Genomic DNA, 20,724 nt, shown 5'->3' with positions numbered 1-20,724 from the left:
AAGGCATGGATCCCTTTTTCTCTGCTTAAATAAAATCAATACGTCAAATGGATCATATTAAGTAGATCCTGCTCTAAGAAATGTGTTGAATCCCCAATTAACCCCTTTTACTTAATAGACCAGGAATCAAGACTTTATTTTATTTTATTCTGCAAAGTTCACAATTTGGACATGTTTCATCATCAGACCTCAACAATATGTACAATATTTAGATAAGCCAGTCCTTTATTAGTATATAAGTGCTTTGTTAGTCATTCTATCGCTCAAAGTGGAGTCGAAAGAGATGAGTTTTCAGTCTGCGCCGGAAGATGTGCAAGCTATCTGCTGTCCTGATTTCAACAGGGAGCTTATTCCACCATTTTGGAGCCAGGATAGCAAACCCAATACAGGAGTGCTGAATTCATAAAAACAATTTAAGTGAGTAGCCCAGAGTGTGCAGAGACCTTGCACATAAGCTGTGATCTGCTTGGCTACCACTGTTGTTCTGTTCTTATGGAAACACTCCGCTCGCCTTCCATAATGTCACTTGGTCAAAGAGTAAAGTAATCATCATAGCTGTTGCTTTGGCTACAGCTAATAGGAAGAGGAAAAATCATCGGTTCACAGATCGTGTTATTAATTAAAAAAAATGTAGGCTCATATTTGAATATAAATACTATACCAACCAGCAATGTGTAGGTTTGGTGCAGTGTCACAAGCTTGTTTTGAGCTGGCTTAGCTGAGAGTTAGACATTTATTGACTGCTGTAAGATATACAACTGCTAATGTTTTCACTCATTTAATCATGACTGTGGTTTTCTAAACCTTTTGTTTATTACAAAGGGTTGTATGCTATTTCAGCTAACGGCTTGGTTTTATAGTTCAACGGGCCACTCGTGTACATCTTCAGTATGACTGCATAGGCTCTGCAGTCCTTTGAAGGTCTGTATGTCTGTTTGAGCTTCCTGCTCATGTGCTGATGACATTCACTTGCTCACATACTATAATACAAGTTTTTTTTGGATTTACTGTTGTTGCACCTTAAATGTTCCACATTAATAGATTTTGTAATCAGTTCCCAGAGCTTGAGACGGCCCATTGTGAAAGTGGCTAACTCGAGGTATGGATTGTGAGTGAATATTATATGTATGTGAGGTTTCAATTTTCTGCTCTTAATACAAAAATCTGATGATTTTAAATGCTGCCATCCCAAAAGCAGTTTCATGTCGATTTTAACTTGCGAATTTCTGAATTTCAAACATTGTCCAACAATGAGGAAGCAGAAAACACACATATATTTAACAAACCCCTTGAAAAGAACAGCTTTTGCTAAAATTGGTCAGATCGGCCCCTACTTTGTTGAGCTCATAGGATTTGATTTCTTCATAAGTCCTTTATAATAATTGGCACCTTCTTGAGTTCTTGAGTAGATAAAGGGGTAATAACATCATTGGGGTCATCAGGTGGGTACCTTCTTTCCTCAGTGTTTCGTTGATAGGCCCACAACATCTCCAGAGGGCTCAACGGCTACACCTGACGTCCCAGGTGACACCCCCACACCTTTTACCCCTTCTGCTGGTTACTTTGCAGCCCAGATGGAATCTCTCCTTTTCAGCCACAGCCAGTTGCTACTTTGGTCAGCTGCTTCTCCCAGTGACTTGATGGCCTGTCGGAGTGCCTGCCCTCGGACCCCCATGCTTTTAAGAAGCCTAGTGGTTTATCTGGCTACAAAGCCTCTGAAGCCATCCTCCACTGGGAGAACCTGCGTTTTCCATCCCCGATGTACTGCCTCGGCTGCTATAACCGAGTACTTTAAAAGCTTCATCGACTGCAGCCTCCCATTCTTCAGTTAATTAAACGATGTACAAGGACTTTGGTGAGGTTGACCACATGACAGATAGATAGAATTGGAGGGATGAAACCCTCTTTAAAGGTCACACATGCAGAGCACACAGCACACACAGTGACACAGTTCTGTGCTTTTTACCCATCCTAGTACTGTGAGCAGTGATCAAATCTGGCCTGAGATTGGTTGGGATGATCTCCGCCCGGAAGGTGAGCTTCTGATCTAGGTCAACTTGCATATCCCAGCTAATATAGTACAACACATAACTTCTCTTTTCTGCCCTAACCCTTCTCCAGTAGAAGTCAGAAAAGTTTCACCTGCAGCTGGTGAGGCTAAAGTTCACAATCAGCATCCCCTCATCCTTCTCTGATTTCCCCAGCATAACCTGTTTCGCAACATTCCCAGCCTCATTATTTCAATGGAATGTAGGTGTGTATAAAGATAAATCAAGACTTGATAACTACGTTTTCTTTCTTTTTTTTTTTTTTTTTTTTTTAATAAGTCAAAGATAATTAAGTGAAAATACTATTTTGCAACAGAAAATCTTCCATCCGAAAATGCCACAAGATGTTATTCAGACTCAACAATGCAGATAAACATCTTAAATATGACGTTGTATGAAACCACACTCTGCATCTGTCTGCAAACGATGGCCCTGTTGCACAGTGCAAACAGAGCTCGTCTTATTTGATCTCACAGTTATGATGTGGTCACTGATATGACAGATTAAAAAATAAACATACTTCTAAACATAGCTGAGGTTGATGAAGTTATACATAAATAACTCTAAGAAACTGACCTCTGACTTCAAGATTGTGGAGACTTTTATATTGTGAACAAAATCTACCACTTTTCAGAATAAACTTAAACTCAATTCCACCAACACCTTTAGCAGGTCACTATCTGCAGCTTCAGTCTGTCTGCAGGCTGAGCGTGTGAGGGGATGTTTGTCACTGTGGGTTTCCTGTAAAGCTTACTTTGAATTGTCTCAGACCACTGGTGAAGGGTACGTGGGGGCTATTAACAGCTTATGTGTCTTGTTGCAGAGATGGAATCATAAACGCCATTATGGAATGTAACTGATCGATCAAGATGTGGACTGAAAGATGAACTGTACAACAACTCACATTTAAAATGCTTATTACAAAAGTTTAAAAAAAGTTAGGCAATGAGGCTCCACTGTTATCACTCAACAAGACATTTTTACAAAAAGTGCTTATTAAATAACAGAATCGCCGGAGCCTACAGGTGGATGCTGGGGCAGAAAGCAGCAGTGGTGCAGAAGTAGAGCAGAGAGAGATGGCAAGACTGGCAGCTTAAAAAGAGCACCAGATTTAGGAGAACGTGTTTGGTTGGTGGTACAGTATGAGTGCAGGCACGTCATGTTCATGTATCATTGTAGCTCAGGTTGATAGCCTGAACTAGGTCGCAGGCTTCACTCACGTATTTTACAACAACAATGGAGATCAATGTGCACATCTGATCAATTTTTACTTGTAATTGTGGAAGGGAAAAGTCACATCTATTTTCTGAAAAATAAAATAATAAAGGAAGAATATAGCCAGTATATAATGTTTTCATGAATCAATTTCAGACAGTTGCGACAGTCCTAAATAATTAGGTGTATTATGGATGTATTGTTACTGCCATTGTTATGGTCTGCCAAAGGGAAATCATTTAATGGGAAACTAAATAAATATCAGTAGGTGTTTATGTTTTTGTTAATGTCACATTAGATGTAAAGTAATGCTGATTGTATTGTTTTATTTTCATTTTGGAAATGTGTTATTGTAATTGTAATTATGATGTAAAGTTCCAGCTGCTTTAGGGAATCATTTCAAAACCAAGATGGCACATTGTGTCTCGTTCAGGCTCTTCAGGACAGCTTGTTGTCTTCCTCATCCAGCGTTCTTTTGGTTTACTACTTCACATCTTACTCCATCAGCATTCTGAACAATTACAGACACATTTGAATAACCCTTACACAAAAGTTATTGTTACCATCTACCATGCTTTACTGTACTGTATGCTGCAGCTAGCTTTTAGAATGTTTTAAGTGGTGTCAGGAAATTAGAAATAGAATAATTTAGAGAGTACATATAGAGAACTTTGCAATATATAAACTTTACAAATTAACTACTACTACAAATGGGGCGAAGCCTCCAAGCTAGTTCAGGCAGTCAACTAAAGCACCAATGATACATTTAAACGTGACGTGCCTTGTCCCTCTTACAACCAACCAAACACGTTCTCCTAAACCAGGGGTCTGCAAGCTTTTTGACCAAAAGAGCCATTTTACCCCCTTTTTCAACAATTTGTTTTAGCTGGAGCCGCAAAACATATTTGATAGCTTATAAAGTTGTATTTATTGTTATATCATAGACAAAAACTACAGTTTTTTTGCATTTATTATTTATTATATTATAAAATTGAGTACAAAGAACTCTTATAAGGAGAATAAAAAAATAATACAGGCCTACTTTAAAATAAATTAAACACAGCACTTGGGGAGTCCTCTGCACATTTGAAGGAAAAAATACAATTAAAATTGACCCACTTTGAAATAAATAAAACATATAGCTGCACCCTAAAAAGAGTTTACTGATTGAACTATGACTGACAGCTGTCTTCCTCTTCCGTTTTTTCCCTCGATACTTAAAGGCTGCAGCACCTTTGATAACTTCTCTCTACATATCAAACATACCGGTAAGCCAGCATCGTTTGCTGTGAAAGCAGATAACTTTGTCCACGCAGAATTAAATCCTGTGTTCCTCCGATACTTTTATTTTATTTTATTTATCCATAGGTCGCTCATCGAGCCGCGGGTCAGGTTATTCGCCTGCAAGAAAAGGCGCTGGCGCGGGACCGTAGCAGGATATGACGCATCATTTAGTTGACCTAATTAACACCGTTTTTTATTTATGTGTCACAGTATCACCTCAAAATACAAGATACGAAACATTTTCAACCATGCAACAACATTTAAATAGTCCTACAAATATTTTTAGAGAGCCGCGGGTTGCCGACCCCTGTGCTAAACCTATATAACTCAGATCTGCCCTTGAGCAAGGCACCGGACACTGCTCCTCCACCACCCCAGCTTCCACCCCAGCACCCTCCTGTAGGCTCAGGGGATAGTTATCTAATCATCACTCAATGTGCTCTGTAAGTCTGTGGAGTGATGAGGCCCGAGCCTAGACGCCAAACTCAAAGTACATGCTGCTTCTAATAAATATATCAAAGAAACACGTGAGTTTTCTGACTGAAATGTATTTAATGCACATTTTCTTACACATGTCATAGATTCTACTTTGTGCTGTTGTTCAAACTCTTTAAATCCTAGAAGTGTTGATGGCAGAATAGGTGCTGAAGTCAGATCTCTGGGTTGTCGTCCTCTTTGGTCTATGTGACGCCGGGCGAATTTCCGGTGCAGCATAACACACATCTTCATCCTTAAATGTTACAATTGTTGTTTAGAATTATAATAATTTTCAGATTTATTGTCATGATGATTATATTTTACTGTTTCACCTACCTGATTTAGTCTTGTTTGAGGTGTTTGCTGATCAGTTTGAGGTTCTTTAACTGCGGAAATCAATACGTCATCATTACAGCATGGTACACTCACACAGTATCAAGAGAAGAGAATAATTGTGAATGAATTATCACAGATATGTCTGACATTACAAGTTCAACTTTAAAAGTGAGATACACATTAGTTACCTTCTTTCTTACAGAGGTGATAGACCAGGAGTGAGGAGAGGAGAAAGGACAGAGCAGCAACAGCTGGACACAGAGAGAACAGCAGCACCCAGCACACACCATTGCAGTCTCGCATTAAACCGCAGTTTTGTGAAGTCTCATTGTGATCAGGCTCACTAGAGTCTAAAACAAAAAGTTTTGTCGATTAGCTTAATCCAGGGGTGTCCACATTTGGCCCCCATGCCATTTTGAAACAGCCCTCAGCTAATTCAAAAAGTATAATGCAGTATGGCCCTCAAATGAAACTTGTGCTTGTCTTGTATTATACTTCTTTTAACTAATTACAGCAAATGCAATGTATGAATCAATATTGCTTGAGCCTGAAATGTAGAATCATCCCAAAGCTCACCATGCACAAAAATAAAGAATAAATACATATGGATGAAACATGCAGCCCGAGCATTAAGGAAATGATTTGTAACAATGTTTACAGTCAATACTGTACCATGAACATTAAGTCAATTGATTCCATACACTTCACTCACACATATATCTTGCAGGTACAACACTGGAACAGCACACTTACTTAATCGGATTCTTGTTGAGACGTTGCCATTTGTGTAAAGATGTCTGCGAATAATTTGTTTTTCACTCTCCACATCAAACGTTTCAGTTCCACAGTAGTAGAGCCCTTCATCGGTCTCAGTGATGTTAATGACCAGCAGGTCATAGCACTCGGAGGAAGAGTTTCTCACAAAGTGGAAACGAGGGAGAGGATTAAGTACGCGTTCAATGTTTGTGGTTTGTGTCCATTCATTTTTAAGGACAAGAGAAGGCTGGTTCTCATGAGAGCAGTTCCTGTACCACACGATGTATACTCCGGTTGATAACTTGCAGTCACAGTAGAGAGTGATGTTTTCTCCTGGTCTGACTGTCATCTCCAACTCTGATCCAGAGGTCCAATGACTGAAGGATACAACTCCTGGAAAATAAACATATGTAGTCAGTGTTTTCACATTAAGGTTCTAAAATAAAATGAACATGTCAAAATGAATCATTCCAAATGGAAGTGTAATTAATTAATTCCAAAAATGGTATCAAAAGAAAAACCTAAGAGGATGAAAATGAAAATGTATGGCCCGTCCATGTGTGATGATGACCAAGAGTTAAAGACAAGTGAAACAGGTTTTACTCAGAGATATCACGTCCTGCGCAGATTTTTCCGTTAAAGGAAGTTAAGGCAATGATTGGTTGGGTTGAGTGGAAATTTTTTTTCAGTTCTTGTCTTCTGTTGGTCCAGATATACGTGCTATTCTTGGCTTTGATGTGATCACTAGATAAGATATAGGCCCACAAAAGGATTAACCATAGCATCAAACTGAGGTGTGGAGAAGTTAACAATCATCAAATAAGACAATGTTAAGGGATCCTATGGCCATTTGGGGTTGTTGTAGATCAGGGGGTAATGATCTGAAAATTATTTACAGATGTTGACAAACCCAACCTTGCCACATCCTCTTCCATAAAGACTTTATTCCGAAGAAAAATGTAAGTGGCCTGTATCGCAAGCATAACTCTTCCAAAGTCTAAAGGACCAACTTTGAATAGCTCACAAAAGTTGTTTTGGGGGATTTATGTGAAAAGTTTAAAAGTTATATGTATAGACAGTGTTTGGGTTTGAAGTTATAATCAGGATATCATATAGGGAGTTGATATTTAATACGACCTACTTGTTTAGGTGATGCTGCTCAACGGGTTTCCAAATAGATGGTTTTGCTTGCCATGTTTATACTGCTCTAATTTGACTCACTGGCATGGTTTTTCTGAATGAGAAGATATCCTGTTCTTAAAGACAGATTTATTTATGTTGGCTGTGGTAAAGACCACAATTATTTAAAACTAAATAACAATGTGTCATCTTGTTTTTTGTTTTCATGTCAGCCTGTTGCCAGTTTTACACACTGATACATATTTTAAACCTCAGTGGTAAGTATATTAATCAGGGATCTTCAGAAATAAATTCAATATTGATTGTATCTCCAAAGATTTGATTTAACAAAATAAGTAATAAACCATCTTTTGTAGTGCCATTGTTCCATTTCAGATCTTCAATGACAATCTATGGCTAGAGGCTTTTATCTCAATCAAGTTCTTGGAAATTAATCTTGATTTACTCAATTATTAATCCACCTTCACACTATTGCATCATTCAAATATTTTATTCAAATGCGTCTGCTGACCAACATTGAGGCCTCACAAAACTGGGACACACAGATGACACAATTTGCCCCACTCCAGATACACTGAGTTTACATACTGGACAACATGGTGAATGGATTTGTAAGTGGTAGCTCAATAAGATACAAAGCATTTCATTTCATTGTTCAAAATTATCCAAATATATTCAAAAAATAAATTGGCAACCACATACAACATTATGTACATGAAATTGAATGTTATATATGCTTCGAAGACTATGCTACTGTTGATGACTTTTAAAAGCATACAACAAATATTTAAAAAACACATGTACAAAAATAATATTATTTAAATGTCATATTTTATATTTTTAAAAGTCTTTATATTGTGTAACAAGCTAAATAACAAAACACATTCATTATAGAATTTAGACTAAAACACGGTTTGTGACGAAAGCTCAGAAATACCTTAAAATATATGTCAACTGTTACATTAAACATTTAGCATTATCACAGCAATTATGTTAAGACAAAAGAATGCAGATATTATGTTGGCACATCCATCAGTCAAAGACAAAGGACAGAGAACAATATATTTTATTACATTATTTTACTTTCATCAAAAAGTTGGCTTTGGAATAAAAATGTTTAAAGGTGACCTATCATGCAAAATGCACTTTTGTACGTCTTTTATACAGGAATATGTGTCCCCGGTGTTCCAGGGAACTCACCAAGTGTCAGAGAACACAACCCTCTCTCTTTTCCTCCATACCCAAATCTCTTAAAAAGGGGCTGCAACGGATCTGATACTGACTGATCCAGATTTGAACTGTGACGTCACAGAAGTGGCGCTCCGGCTATTGGGCCAACTCCACCAATCAGGAGGAGACAGCCACGGACATTGCCGTTCNGAGTGGCACACTTGTTAGCCTGTTCCATTCTTCTTTGTTTTCCGAAGCCGTACTTCCAAGTCACTTCCTGCAGAAACGAAGCAAGTATACTTCCAAGCCACGGCTTCGGAAAACAAAGAAGAATGGAACAGGCTAACAAGTGTGCCACTCTCTCTAACGGTTTCAACATAAACTGTACCGAAAATAAATACCTCACGATGTCTATCTAATTATGAACTTGCTCTACTTTCACGCAACACATTTTTGGTGATAACAAATGCAACAAAGTAAAATATTGACCAACACATGTTCTACGCCACTACATACTTACATTTAAATGTGTGCTGCTGCGTCGGTTCAGCCATTCGCCGCAAGGGTTTTTGAAACTGGTCCGTGCGCAAAGCATTGTGGGGAATTGAAGGACGCGAAGTCTACCCATGTGCAGCCTCGAAATTACCTGCCCCAAACCAAGGACGTGGCCTCGGTGGAATTCCAAGTATGCTGGAGATTGGAACAGTCCTTCGGCGGCACTCGATGACGTAGTATCCTTGAAATATTGGCTTGGAAGCCAGTTTCCTCGCGATTGAGAAACGGCCATAGAGTTGTAGTAAGTATAGAGTTCACTATGATTGAGGTTTCGTTTATGCATAGGGTAGATTCTTTTAATTACATTTCCTTTTTTTGTGTGTGTATTTTTACATTTCGGATTTGCTTGGGGAGCTACTTATTGAGGGCTTGTGAGCTACCGGTAGCTTTGATCAACGTGTTGGAGACCCCTGCTCTAATGGGTCCGACTAGAATGACAAATATCGTTAGTTCCGCCTATTCCGTCAGCCAAGAAATCGTTTAATCATAAACTTTTTCATTTTTTTTCATTTTCAGGGGGGCCACAGGGGGACCAAAGTCAGTGTTAGGGGGGCACTGCCCCCCCTAGAACGGCCCCTGTTCTGTACCTCTACTCAAGTAATATTTTAATTGTATTTTTCATACTTTTTCATAACCCATATGTGCCCGAATACTATAATATAGAACAATTCAAATAATTTGTTCTGATTACTTTAAAGGATTGAAATCGTGTATGGAAATATTTAAGGCAGGTATCTATTAACGACATTTTGACAATTTGAGATCCCATGAAAAAGCATACTTTTTTCAATTATGATTTTTCAAACGAGAGTAAAAACGCGTATGCTATTTAATAAATGTCTCATGTGTGAAATGTTTTTTATTTTGGTATTCATCACTTTTCAACTTGTTTGTGTTCATGTTATGTTCATGTTAGATTATTCTGTTCTTGGTAGTAGGCTATAGACAGTTTCCTATGATACAGATTTGGTGTTTAGGAACAAGTTTTTTTGTGAAATGTATTGAAATATATATATAAAAAACACAAGAATATGAAAAGAAAAAACAAACAAACAAACGTATCAGCCAAACGTTTCAATAATAATAAAAACATGCATAGACAGATCTATATAAAACTTCCACCAAATGAGATGCAAATGTCAGTAGCGGGCACAAATAACACACTGCTTTATCAAACCAAAGTAACACCACTGTTTCATCGGTTTCATCCACATCAGTCCAGGCATTGTTCCGAGGGGCAAACTCAATTCTCATTATTAGGGACCCTGTGCCGGGAAACCTTTTATTTTGAAGTGCTGTGTTGATTTCCGGTTTACACATTTCAGGCGGACTTGGCACGATTCACACTATCTGATGTATTTCCACCACTTGGAGTGCTGTTTAGATATTCTAACCTTGAGTTGTTGCACTTTGGTTACTCTCCCCGACTCTAAAGAAGCATGATTTCAGCTCCCGGACACCCTTTCTGTAGCTTCTCTGCTAGTTAGTTAGCACCGTGTAGCCGCTAATGCGAGGGGACGGTGGCTCCGGTATGCCTCGGCGGAAGAAAAACGGCCAGAGCCCGGCCAGAGTCCCAGGCGGCGGGCCGCTGGAGGGGGGGAGCCTCAACCGACTACCTCCGGGATTTGACGGTGCCATGGCCAACAACTTTACATCCAGCACTTCGCTCTCCAGCTCCGAAAAGGAGACAATCGTCCAAAGCATGAAGGAGATGTTCTCACACCTGGACCCCGAAGTTATATACATCGTGCTGTCCGAGTGTGATTTTAAAGGTAGCACTAAACACGGAAGACAAACCTGCTGTGTGACTATTTAGTGTGCTAAGCCAGTTAGCTTGTTAGCTGTGTATTTCTGACAGATATTTACTACATGATATTACTGCATAGTTCCATTATTATTGACAGTATCAGTAGTCCTCTAAACAAAACTGCACCTTGCATTCCTTGGCTCTCCAGCCTGTTCCACCTGTTGTGCCTTTTTAGAGTCCCGCACTATGTTCCTGAATAACATATATATATTGTATGTGTCAGACAGAATCTGTTACTTATTATTTTTATTACACTTTTAAAACTATGTTTTTTCCTTTAACGATCAATTCAAATTGAATACAGTATTGCAACATTGAATCATGACTTGAAACCCCACTCTTTTTGTGTTGCAGTTGAAAATGCAATGGACTCTCTCTTGGAGCTGTCTGTGGCTGCTGAAGTTGCAGCCCCTATGCCTTCTCATGTTTCTGGCTTTGAGCTCACTGCTGCAGCCCTTCTCAGACCGCTTCACTTTTCTGAACCTAGACCTGACTCCTCCAAACCACCTCAGCTGCCCTCTCCTCCCTCCACCAACCTCCTGACAGAAGAGCTGGACTTGCTTGTCGATCAGGAGCTAGAGACACTAACCGCACAACAATACGCTAAGGAAGATCACCACAGCAGCCCGTATTTATCTGTTGGTATGTCCCTTTCCTCTTTCCCTCCACCACCATTCCCACAGCAGGTCCTCCCTGAGGTGCTTCAGTCCAGCATGCAACCTGGATCTAGAGGATCCTCTGGAGGTGGCCCAGTGGAGCATATTTCCAGAGCCTCCTCTCCGCTTGACCAGCTTAGCATTTGGGAAGATGAAATGGTTGAGAAGCAGCTGTCGAGGGTGGATTTTACACATCTGGTGACAGAGAATCCTGCAAACAAGACTAAATCTCCTCTGGACCTGGCAGCCTCGGGACGTCCCTCGGCTTTCCAGGTGTATAAAAAGCAAGACCCATTGCACACTCTACCAGACAGTGCCAGGGTCATGCCCTCTAAAGCAATAGTTGGAGGAGCGAGATCTAAGGTAAACATGTTGAATCAGGAACCGCTTGGCTACATACCTTTGCCCTGGAACCCTCAGGCACCAGTGTTTTCTCCCCGTGTCCATGGAAACCAGGGGCCAGCCTTCATTACCCCTGTGGCTTCCAACTGGCCCAGGATGCCCAGGCATGCCTCTCCCTGGCCGAGTCAGGGCCCGGTCGGCCAGGCACCGCTCAGACCTTCTGCTACTATCCCAAAGTCCTGGGCCCTGTCTGCTGGGCCACATCCCCCCCCCCAGTACAGCAGGCTACGCTTGGAAGGGAGGGTCCTTGTGTTGTTACGCGGGCCTCCAGGATCTGGGAAGTCTACCTTGGCAAGGTGAGAATGCTGGGGTACTCCAAAAAGCAATACGCTTTAAACTTTACTAACATATGCTGGTATGGGTCAATTTAGGATTGTATAACTTATTTTGATAGAAAACACAGGTTCAATTGATGTGGTGCTGTCTGTCTTTCTCTCATTGAAGAACATTTAAAATTGAGCCTGCTTTAAATAATACAGGAATTATCATCTGTTAGAAAAATATCACTCGTCACCGGCTTGAGCTTCAATATCCGGATACATGTATTTATTATCCTTGCAAGAATGGAAGTAGTCATCACATAGAGCATATGGTACAACTAGTTCCTGAACAGTGTCCTTCACATTCTTACATACAAGAGAGGCTGTTACACAGTCACAAGATGCAGAAATACCGGTTCAAAGCAGTATAGAATGTTTAGTTTAGATTAGCTAAGGCCCACGTCAGAAAGGATCATGCTTGTCATATGTCTATCTCCATAGAGGCTGATTCATGATGTTAATCGTTGTCACATAGCTATCATATCCCTTAACAGTGTGTCCTGAAGCTTTTCTAGGTAATCATATGTCCTGTCATGTACACACAGCTATGTAGGGTCTTTGTTATCATGTGATATTCTGATATTGAAAGAGTACATTCAGTGTTTTCCCAACATTATCAAAAAAACACACACAATGTTGCTCTTTTTTGGTGCAGAGCCTTGTTAGAGCACAACCGAGGTGGGGTTATTCTGAGCACTGACAATTATTTCACTCGTCACGGAGAATATCAGTTTGACCCCAATGCTCTGGGGGAGGCCCATGAGTGGAACCATAAACAAGGTAAACAACACACACCAACAGCTATGGTAAGATGTGATGCATCAGTAGCAAGTCAATAGATTGTTTTATCTATGTCATTGATTGACATTGTTTCATTTGAGTGCTGTGTGTAAAATGACAAGTGCTCTGTTTCTCTTGTTTGAACTTTATTCAATAGCCAAGGAGGCGTTTGAAAGGGGCGCCAACCCCATCATCATTGACAATACCAACATGCAGGGCTGGGAGATGAAACCCTATGTGGCTCAGGTCAGTCTGCTCGCCTGTTTTACATAAAGCATGGTTACTCAGCTCTTCCATGGCTAACTGATTTTGCTGTAACAATAATTGTTTTGGAGGAGAAGTTCATAAAACTCAGCCTGATGAATACTTTAGTACTGCAGAGATAACCTTCAGCTACGTCTCGGTTTTGCCCTGTCATTGAATACTAATACTGTCTGATTAGCCATTTAATGCATTAATGTATTACTCAAAATGTACTTACTGGAGCACGTTTCATTGCATCATTTTTACCTTAATAACCTGCCGATGAATCCCCAGGGCTGTTGATGAAAGATTAAAGGATGTTATTGTCATATGCACATTAGCTACAGTTTAGTTATGGCAATGGAAGTCTTAAATCCCAATCACCTCCTACAATGCAGCATATTATATAGGACATAAGACAAAAACATTATTATACCTATTTTATCAGGTGGACAAAGAATGTAGTTCTTAAACAAATATATTGTTGGAGTACAAAGCATTTGAGGAAAGGTTGGTTTAAAAAGTTGCTGGACTTAGTATAGATAATTTTGTTCTGAACCGTAAAAAAATGGTTGGTCCCCTGTCTGTTGTAGGCACTGAAAAATGGATACAAGGTGCTGTTCCGAGAGCCGGACACTTGGTGGAAGAGCAAGCCCAGAGAACTTGAGAGGTGAGGGAGAGGGAATAATTACAGCAGCAATCTGTTTTTCCTGTAGATTATTTTATATACCCCAGATGTGTGTTTTGTAACTCTGTTAATGTGTTTCTATGTTTTCTCTTCATGCATATGCAGACGTACCAAACATGATGTGCCATTGGAAAAAATCCGACGCATGCTTAATTCTTATGAGCGCTACGTCACAGTCCAGTCCATCATTGGCTCACAGATGCCTGAGGTGAAACAGCGGCTTGCAATGGAGAACAGAAGCCCACAGTGAGTTTCAACTATGAATGTTTGTATTGGAGACAGGACGTTTGATTTGTATCACATTTAATTCAGTTTTGGCCCATTATGTCTGACACAACCTGCAAAGCTTATCATTTATTTATTTATTAAAAGTGTCCATGTAAATATTGCCAAAGTCAAGTAATTTAAACAGTACTGAAACTGACTGAGTGTAGTCTCAAAGAGCACAATATTACGATTCTTGCTGAGAACTGATGAAATCTAAACCAATCGTATCATTATTTTTAATTTCACCGCATTACAACCATATATAGTCTCTAGTTTATAGTACATTTTCCAATAAAAACGAATGAGTATTAATTTGGAATATATATTTACATAAACATTTCTCAATTTTTCCTACTGCATTTAGCTCTCCATTACTGTTTCCCTTAAGTGAACAATATTTTTAAGTTGACCTCACTTACACCGCTGAAAAAATTCCAGTGTTCAATTGCTAACCTAGTTGTATCAATCAATGCCTTCATTTATTTTTCTTATTTATTTTTTGCATTTTGATTGTGACTGCATATATTGTATGTACCTTGTCACCATGGGAGATGAGGGTTCTCCCTCATTGTTTTTTTCAAGTTTCCTAATCAAAGAAAGTAAGAAATGGATAATCTGAGTTTTATAATTGCACAGAAGGTTGTAAAACCCATTGTGGTTAATTAACATTACATGTTACTTGTTAGACGCTTTAATCCAAAACGATTTACATACTCAATACTGTGGGCAATCCCCACAGGAGAAATTTGGGGTGAAGTCTCTTGCCCAGGGACACAACGACATGTTGACTGAAGCGGGGTTTGAACCTGTGATCCCCTGATCCGAACACCAAGGCCCAACTCACTGCACCACACGCCTCCAATTAATGAATATCAATCGATTTTTTGTTCATCTAATAAACGTAATTCATGCAACATCATTGGCCTAAATCAGACCAAATGTTGATATTTTTTTCCCATAATGAGTTATTTTAATTGTACCATTTCATATATTTATTTTCCTCTAGGCCGGTGTCTTCTGAAACACCTCGCCCTGACCTTGTGGGGCAGCCTGGATTGACTGATGGATTTAAGCCCCGCCCTCAGCTGTTTTCCTCTCTCCCTGACGTATCATCTATTGGTCGCTCTGGTGAGGTGGGCATGCTGGAAGATGGCCCCAACGAATCTGCGGAGTCTCTTAATTTACAACATACAGAAAGTTTTACGGAACACCCTGAAATAAATGACGAGGAGGAAAATATGGATTTGGGCGAATTAGATTCTGAGTTGGACGCCCAGATAGATTCAAATCTTCCAATAGGAGATCAGAGAATCCCTGACTGTATTGTTGAATCTGTAATGAGCGAAGGTCATCGTGGAGATGAATTGCCCGTGGCTTTCTCTGAGTCTATTGCACAAAGAGTGAGGAGAGAAAGGCCAAGCAGGAGGTCTGATTTTGATAGGTCGGAGCCTGCAGATGTGGTGAAAGATACTAACCAATCAGACAGCGAGGCAAAGGAGAAGGAAAAATCAAAGGAAGCAGAAGGGGTTGAAATAGTGAGGGATGGGAGAGAGAAGGGAAGGCCTTACATGTTGGATTTTGTAGGAGATTGGCCTTCTGAAGGGTCCCTGGAGCAGAGACAGGTGAGGAGAAGTGAAAAACATGAAGAAGCAAATGGGAAGAAAGAAGAAGTGTCTCAAGAAGCTCAGAAAAAGAAAACAAAAGTGCAGTCTGGATCAAATGTGACAGAGTTTCAGAAGCTTCTGGATCTTATTCAGACGGGAGTAGCTGACATTCAGACCGACTCTTCCCGTTCGTCTTCTCTTTCCCCAACCCCTACAGACGAATTAAAGGAAGAAGAAGAGGCAGCTGGTATATATGGGGACTGCCATGAAAGTAGATCCAACAGAGACGAGAGTCAACAAAACATAACCCGGGATAACTTCAGCAGAGCTGAATTACCTGACTGTGTGTTAGACTGGAAGACAGCTGACTCTGCGAAGGTCAAGGACTCGAGAATAGATCATTGGGAGGGACAGAAAACTGAAAATGAAGCTAGTAGAACAACCGGAGGGAATGTGTTAGAGATGGGAAGCGAAACAGGCTCTGTAGATGTGATATCAACTATCCAAACAAATCCCCTCTCTGATCCAATTGCTAGTTTACTCGACACCCCCAACACTGTGGAGGCAAGTGTATGCCATGATGGGCAAGCAAGCCACAATATTGAATGTGAGGTACGCACAGAGCCTGAGACAAGTGTTGAGGCTGATCAGAGTCATGTTAGTGATGCGTGTCAGAGTCCTGTGTGTGAAGGCTCTGTAGAAACAGAGAGCCGTTCCATCAGTGGAGGCAGTCAGGAAAGAAGGCTGCGCCCCGGTCGTAGATCAGGGAAACAGTGCAAACTAGCCCTCACCTTCACTCAAAACTGTCCTGCTTCTTCAATGAACAATCTTGAAAGTCCCAATACCTCAACCCAAAGTATAAACAGCACTCAGGACAGTATTAAGACAGATATTGAACCTGACAACTGTGACATTAGCCTTAGTATTAAACCAAACACTGATCTGTCCATCGAGTCCAATTCTGAGGTCCAGCTGCAGCCTCCTTCCCCTCTTCCTCTTCCTCTGGTAGACGGAGGCCACCACACCCAAACTGAACCTCAAGACTTTGCCCTCCTATGGCGTCTCAACCATAAAAACAGCAGTGATGATGCAGTGGTCACCGGGGACATCACAGTCCTGTCTGGAGACTCCTTTCGCTTTGTACCAGAGCGTTCCTCCGCCGTCTCTGCAGCTGTGGCAGTTCACCACTCCGGCCAAAGAGAGGTGCCCTACCACGTGGCGCATGAGAAAGGCACACAGGTGGAGGAGAAAGATATCGGGTCAACTCAAGACCAGCTTGAGAGCCTGCGCATCCTCAGCCGCCATTTCAAACTGGTGAGTTTCGATATGTTAGAAGATCTGTATGACAAATGCCATCAGGACTTGGAATGGACGACCAACCTGCTGCTGGACTCCGGAGAGAGGTTCTTCAGAGAGGACGATGGTGGGAGAGAGGAGGACGATGGTGGTGGGGATGAAGATGAGCAGATCACATCCAGTCTGTTTGGAGCTTTGGACAAACCTGAAGGAAATAGCTTATGTCCTAATGTTTTAGACGAGCATCACCCTGAAGGTCAGCCAAAGGGAGAGCAGCATGGTGAGCAGTCAACCTCTGACACAGTTGGAGAATCAGATGAGAGCAACAATAATACTGATGTGCTCAGTTTAGGAGGTGCCGCTGTTCAAGTTCAAAACAAAGAGCATCCTGATACAACCTCACACTTAGAAAGATCTCTTCAAACAGAACTCAGTCTTCCTCATGGCGTAAACGAAGGAGGGAGATGTGGCGTCACTGAACACAAGGTTGCCTCAGAAGCTGTTTTGGAAGGTGGCGTTTGGGGTCAAAGCTCAGAAGACGGAGTAATAATTGAAGAGTCAAGAGTTGAGATTGAGGAAGAGATTGCCAGCATGGAAGAGGTTCACCGGCTGCTGCAGGCTGAGTTAGAGGAGAGTGAGCAAAACCAGAAGGAGAGGAGTGAAAGGAGGATCATGGAGGAGAGGAGGAGCAGCCACATGGACATTCAGAGTGTGGAGCTGAAACTACCCACGGAGCTGGCTCTGCAGCTCACTGAGCTGTTTGGACCTGTAGGAGTAGACCCAGGTAATTAAAAACAGAAGATGCATATCATGTGATAGCACATTCACCAAAGACGAGGAATGACATGCGTGATTGTTGTAATTTGCCAAACCAAAAGTTGCAGCTACTGATACTGTTTTAGGAGTCAGTAGAAAACGTAAGGGGGCAGTTTATGTTGTTTTTATAAAATGATAAAGGATTCTGTATGCAGCTGCCCTCTGAATTGAAATGTAATACACTGTTATACATTCTGACAAGCAGCAAGCATTTTGCGTTAAGCTGTACCAAAAAAAGAAGCGTTTATACTACCCTGGTATTTAAAACTGACAAAAGTGTGTCTATCCTCTCCTGTCAACGATATTCAGGATCATGCCCAACTGATGATTATGCAGTGAAGATGGACCTGCACCTGGCCAAACTGCTCCACCAAAAGTGGAAGGAAACCATTCAGGTGAGCCTGTTAAGAGCCATTATAACAATTGATATGTTCATAATAACAAGATGTCCATTGACAATGTGAAATGCTTCTCTCATGGTTATCAACATAATCTGCAGCTCCTTTACAGAGCTTTACTCATCAGTTATTGCAAGTTTCATATTTAACAGCAATAATTAACCAACATCAGTTCGATCCATGCAATTAGAATTTTATGCATTTTTGTATCAGGACAGTGCACAGCTTCTTAGCTGTCCCAGAGTTAGCTATAGGCTAATTTACATTTGTATTGCCTTGGCAGGAAACACAATTACATCTCTGTTATATCCACCCTGATATTCTGCTAATTGTGAGTCTCCCTGTTTTTCTAATTTGACTGTGAATGCTGTTTTACAGGAAAGGCAGAGACATGCAGCTCTTTCATTTCACCTGCTTCAGGAAAGTAAGTACACACACACACATTTCAAATCTATGGAGCACCATGGGATAATAACGGCATATTTTGCTCAACATATTATTACCTCAGTTACATTCACACTCACAGACTTTTCATCTGTTTTTTTTAAATTACTTTTATTTGTGTTCAACCTTATTGTCCCACTCAAACAGAAATGTAGTTGGTTTTCACACAACATAATTTTGTTTCACAACCTCTGAATGTATAGGTTCAGCACACTGGGGAGACTCACAGAAGTCCAGATCTGGATCTCGAGAGCGATCACAGTCAGCAAGTTTCCTTATTAGTGCGGATGGTTACGAGTCACTGGACAGCCAACCAGAGGCCGGCGCTCCGATGCCATACATGGACCACTGGAACATGTCCCAACCACATGTGTCTCTTAGAGATATTATCAAAGAGGAGCAGGCTTTGCAGGAGAACGTGAAAAAGGTATCACATTTGTTTCAATCCTGTTCTGTGTAATAAATGTCATTTATATTAATAAAATACGAGTGTTTATTTATACGCATTTCCTTTTAGTTTTTCCAAACTATTCCTCAAATTTGATTCTTTTAGTTTTTGTTTCACACATTATTTCTGCAGTTTAAAAGTCCACAAAATCTCTAAATTTCAAAGCATGTGACTTCATGTATGTATGTAACATTATGTCACTTCTGTTAAACATAGCCATTCCATACATATTTTATTGTCATGCTACGAACAAAATTATTTACTATTCCGCCGGGTTATTCTGCGCTGCTTCTTCTCCCACATTGAACATCGCAGAAACTCCGTTCAAACATCAAAACGTTTAAATCTGATTCTTACTTTTACAGATATTAAACATTGTTCAGACCTTGGTAAAGAGGCCTTCTTCAGATTTTAGAGTGCGTTATGTCACAGCTAGAGTGGAGGACAGATTTATATTTATTTTAAACCTGCCATAAATAAACCCTACATTCCTGAGACATAATTTTTCATGACAAATGTAGGAAAACATCTCGTAGCTTGAAAGATTAAAAAAAATTAAGCCGAAAAAATTAAACAAAATGCCTCTTGAGGGCATGAAGTGACAAAAACTTTCAACATGTCTCCATTAAAACCCATTGTAACTTCAGCCTCACCTTTCCCCATCACAGCAGCCGCACACCTTTAGTTAATCTGCCAAAAAGGCCACATTATTAACCCGAAAGTACACAAAAAGTACACTTCAGATGCTCAAGTTCCTTGACATGCTTCACGCTTTGAAATTTCACCGATATCTGTTACGGTTCTTCAACAAAACATTCACATGTAACAGGTTTATCTCTCATTCAGAACAATGAAAATGCTTTCCTCTCACTAATCACCATGGAAACCTTTGATCTCTGGACACGTCGTTAGCTCAAATATAAGCACCTGTGTCAGGGAACACGATGATGTCATAACTCTAATTGACATAATTAGAGCAGCAGACTAATGACGTGGTCACTGGAGTTTAACAGACTGTCTCAGCCTATTCTTTTCCATCTGATGGAGACTTCATACTGACTTCAACATGTTCCACATATTTTAGACATTATTGGTGACGTAAGCTTTTAGTTCTAAAGTTTTCAGTTCAAATATTCTGCTGCTTTTTCATGCATTTAGACTTTTATTTTCTTGTTCTTATTTCACATTCAAGTCCCCTCTATTCATGAACCCTTTAAATTACTCAGCCACACCACTTACAGTGGGGCAAAAAAGTATTTAGTCAGCCACCAATTGTGCAAGTTCTCCCATTAAAAAGATGAGAGGCCTGTAATTTTCATCCTAGGTATACCTCAACTATGAGAGACAAAATGAGAAAAAAAAAATCCAGAAAATAACAGTCTGATTTTTAAAGAATTTATTTGCAAATTATGGTGGAAAATAAGTATTTGGTCAATAACNTGGATGTGCCAACACGATATCTGCATATTTTCTCCTCAACTAAGTTGATGTGTCTAAAAATGTAATGTAACATTAATTTATATCCAATGTGATATTATAAAAAACATTGCCTCCTATTAATGTATTTTGTTTTT

General features: G+C 40.2%; 2 protein-coding genes across 2 annotated transcripts in view; both read left to right on the top strand.

Moving 5' to 3' along the window:
• The window catches only part of cp (ceruloplasmin), a 737,508-nt gene that overhangs the window by 421,603 nt on the left and 295,181 nt on the right, over nucleotides 1-20,724 (top strand). The window lies entirely within an intron of this gene.
• n4bp2 (NEDD4 binding protein 2) overlaps nucleotides 10,116-20,724 on the top strand; it is a 78,927-nt gene continuing 68,318 nt past the window's right edge. The window contains exons 1-10 of the mRNA XM_010778031.1: nucleotides 10,116-10,753; nucleotides 11,143-12,142; nucleotides 12,822-12,946; nucleotides 13,104-13,192; nucleotides 13,783-13,859; nucleotides 13,983-14,123; nucleotides 15,151-17,828; nucleotides 18,170-18,255; nucleotides 18,637-18,682; nucleotides 18,906-19,129. Of these exons, the coding sequence (XP_010776333.1) occupies nucleotides 10,489-10,753; nucleotides 11,143-12,142; nucleotides 12,822-12,946; nucleotides 13,104-13,192; nucleotides 13,783-13,859; nucleotides 13,983-14,123; nucleotides 15,151-17,828; nucleotides 18,170-18,255; nucleotides 18,637-18,682; nucleotides 18,906-19,129 (4,731 nt within the window). The 5' untranslated portion in view covers nucleotides 10,116-10,488. The remainder of the gene's footprint in view (nucleotides 10,754-11,142; nucleotides 12,143-12,821; nucleotides 12,947-13,103; nucleotides 13,193-13,782; nucleotides 13,860-13,982; nucleotides 14,124-15,150; nucleotides 17,829-18,169; nucleotides 18,256-18,636; nucleotides 18,683-18,905; nucleotides 19,130-20,724) is intronic.

Source organism: Notothenia coriiceps, unplaced genomic scaffold (assembly GCF_000735185.1).
Source record: "Notothenia coriiceps isolate Sejong01 unplaced genomic scaffold, NC01 NC01_scaffold00018996, whole genome shotgun sequence".
NCBI classification, from domain to species: domain Eukaryota; kingdom Metazoa; phylum Chordata; class Actinopteri; order Perciformes; family Nototheniidae; genus Notothenia; species Notothenia coriiceps.
Note: the sequence above shows the minus strand (reverse complement) of the source record. Positions and strands in the feature narration are given on the sequence as shown.